This window comes from Brassica oleracea, chromosome C9 (genome assembly GCF_000695525.1).
Source record: "Brassica oleracea var. oleracea cultivar TO1000 chromosome C9, BOL, whole genome shotgun sequence".
NCBI classification, from domain to species: Eukaryota; Viridiplantae; Streptophyta; class Magnoliopsida; order Brassicales; family Brassicaceae; genus Brassica; species Brassica oleracea.
In genome coordinates, this window is record NC_027756.1 from 50,948,150 (window position 1) to 50,950,874 (window position 2,725).

The 2,725-nt window shown below is 35.6% G+C and overlaps 1 protein-coding gene across 1 annotated transcript in view; it reads right to left on the reverse strand.

Annotated features, from left to right (window-relative positions):
- LOC106312968 (alpha-hydroxynitrile lyase) overlaps nt 1-1,440 on the reverse strand; it is a 9,082-nt gene extending 7,642 nt beyond the window's left edge. Inside the window, exons 1-2 of the mRNA XM_013750679.1 lie at nt 1,027-1,440; nt 794-913 (exon numbers count right to left, since the gene is read on the reverse strand). Of these exons, the coding sequence (XP_013606133.1) occupies nt 794-913; nt 1,027-1,389 (483 nt within the window). The 5' untranslated portion in view covers nt 1,390-1,440. The remainder of the gene's footprint in view (nt 1-793; nt 914-1,026) is intronic.
- Between the last annotated feature and the right edge of the window lie 1,285 nt (nt 1,441-2,725).

The following is a 2,725-nucleotide window of genomic DNA, read 5'->3' on the forward strand; positions in this document are numbered from 1 at the left end:
ATTTAAGAAGAAGACTCTTAATATTTAGGAAAGGGTTTACTACAAAGATTTTGTTTTTGGAAACTCTCTCTTACAAATATTTTCTCTCTTTGTTTTTCTTGATTCTTGGATGATTACAAATGGTGCTAAGCACCCCTATTTATACTAGTAAGTGGAGACTACAAGTTAGTTCTACACACTTCATCTTCTACACACTTCATCTTCTACACACTTCATCTTCTACACACTTCATCTTCTACACACTTCATCTTCTACACACTTCATCTTCTACACACTTCATCTTCTACACACTTCATCTTCTACACACTTCATCTTCTACACACTTCATCTTCTACACACTTCATCTTCTACACACTTCATCTTCTACACACTTCATCTTCTACACACTTCATCTTCTACACACTTCATCTTCTACACACTTCATCTTCTACACACTTCATCTTCTACACACTTCATCTTCTACACACTTCATCTTCTACACACTTCATCTTCTACACACTTCATCTTCTACACACTTCATCTTCTACACACTTCATCTTCTACACACTTCATCTTCTACACACTTCATCTTCTACACACTTCATCTTCTACACACTTCCTTTTCTACACACTTCTTCATCCTTCTCCATTTTTCTCTAGATATTTCTTCTTCTTCTTGGGCTTCTTGGGTCTTGGGCTAATGAGGGAAAAACCCAACAACTTCTTGTGTTCCACTAGTAAACATAATTAATTCAATTCAATTTACATTCCATTCCCAAGCACAGTTTCAATATATAGACTTAGTGGTTAATACCTGGACAGAACATTCTTGGTAAAGACGGTTCTTCATGAACTTAGGTCCCATCTTCAACAAACTCATTGTTCCATGGGACGACAACTCACAGTCTTCAAAATCACCAGGCATCTCCATATACTTTCTCATCAATAATAAAACAAATAATTAATTCTCATATACTGAAATATATATAGTAATATATCTCATGCTAAATTGAAAAAAAAAGAAGCTCATGTTAAATTATTATGAACCTTATCTAGCACGTGAGAGGGCACATGGGTTGTGTCGGGCAAGAAAGCGTTGACGAAAACAAGAACCTTAGTTTTCGCCGGGAACTTATCGGCGGCGTAAGCAATGTTGATGCCTCCGAAGCTGAACCCAACGAGAATCACCTCTTCGTTCTCAGGGAGAGATGCGAGGGTTTCGATCAACGGTTGGGAGTATTCCTCGAAAGATTCAACGGCTTGGATTGGGCGTCGATCGATCCCGGAGGCGGCGAGTTCGACGGCAGTGACGCGGTGACCGGCGGATTCAAGGAGGGGTTTGAGCTTGAACCAGATCCAAGCTCCATGATAAGCGTTGTGAACTAACACAAAGTGTTGTTTTCTCTCCATAACCGTGGATAGACGATTCTTGTTTGTGTGTTTGGTAGGTTCTTGATTGATTGTGAAAAGTAGGCCTGGGAGTTCGGGTCTTCGGTCAGGTTCGGGCCGGTTCCTTTCGGATCCGGGTTTTTTCGGGTCCTAAATATTTAGATCTAATAGGTACTTAGAAATTTTTGGTTCGGATTTGGGTCGGTTCTTCTCGGGTCCGAGTCGGTTCGGATCTATAATTAAAATACACATAAAATATCCATAATTTTTCGGGTCCATATCGAGTCCGGGTCGGGTTCGGGTATTTAGGATCTGAAAAGGACATGATATACCCAATTCCATCAACTTTAGTTGAATATTTGTCATATATATATATAATTTCACAAAACAACTATTAATAATTAAAATAAAACATTTTAAAACTTTAAATTTTACATTTTAAAATTTTATATTACTTAAAAAATGTTAAAAAATAATAACAAATGTTGTTAACAAAAAATATTTTAACTAAATCATAAAATAATATATATAAAATAGAACACAAAAACATCATAGTTTCAGATATACATATTTTTAAGTCGGGTATAAATCGGTTCTTATCGGATCGGGTCTATTCGGGTCGGTTCTTTTCGGGTCCGTGTCTATTCGGGTCGGTTCCGGTTCCGGTTCTTTCGGGTAAAAAAATTTAGATCCAAAAGGTACTTGTAAATTTTCGGTTCGGTTTCAGGTCGAGTATTTTTGGATCGGTTCCGGTTTGGATCTTCGGGTCCAGGTTAAAATGCCCAGGCACGGTGAAAAGAAAGATGAGGTTATGACGTGATTTGTATTCGTTAGGTAGAGTGAATTGAGATAGTATAATAAATTTAGATTAAGTGGAGGTTATTGGTTCTAGTAGTTTAGTGGATTTAGAAATTCTTTTTGGATTTAGAAATCATTGACTAATCCATTGATTCTAAAATCAGACAAACAGATTTCAAAATTAACTATATAGATTTCAAAATCAAAATAAGTGGATTATTATAAATCAATGAAATGTATATATAAAGTTCTCATTGCGTAATTATGCATCTAGTTCATCATTTTCTTCTTCTAAAGTTTTTTAATGTCTAAAAAAATTATGTATTCATGTTTGATGATGTATACACTTGATAAAAAAGCTTATCAAAACACGCACAATCACATTGCTTATGTTATTTGAATCACAATAATGATAACTAATTCAGCATTTTCGTATGCGAGACTAATTTCGTTTGCACCTATCAATTTGAAAGTTGAAGAAGTGTCAATAAGTTCTCTCTTCACAAGAGAAAACAACTCGAGAAACAATTCATCATCATTTTTGTAACAACAAGATAAG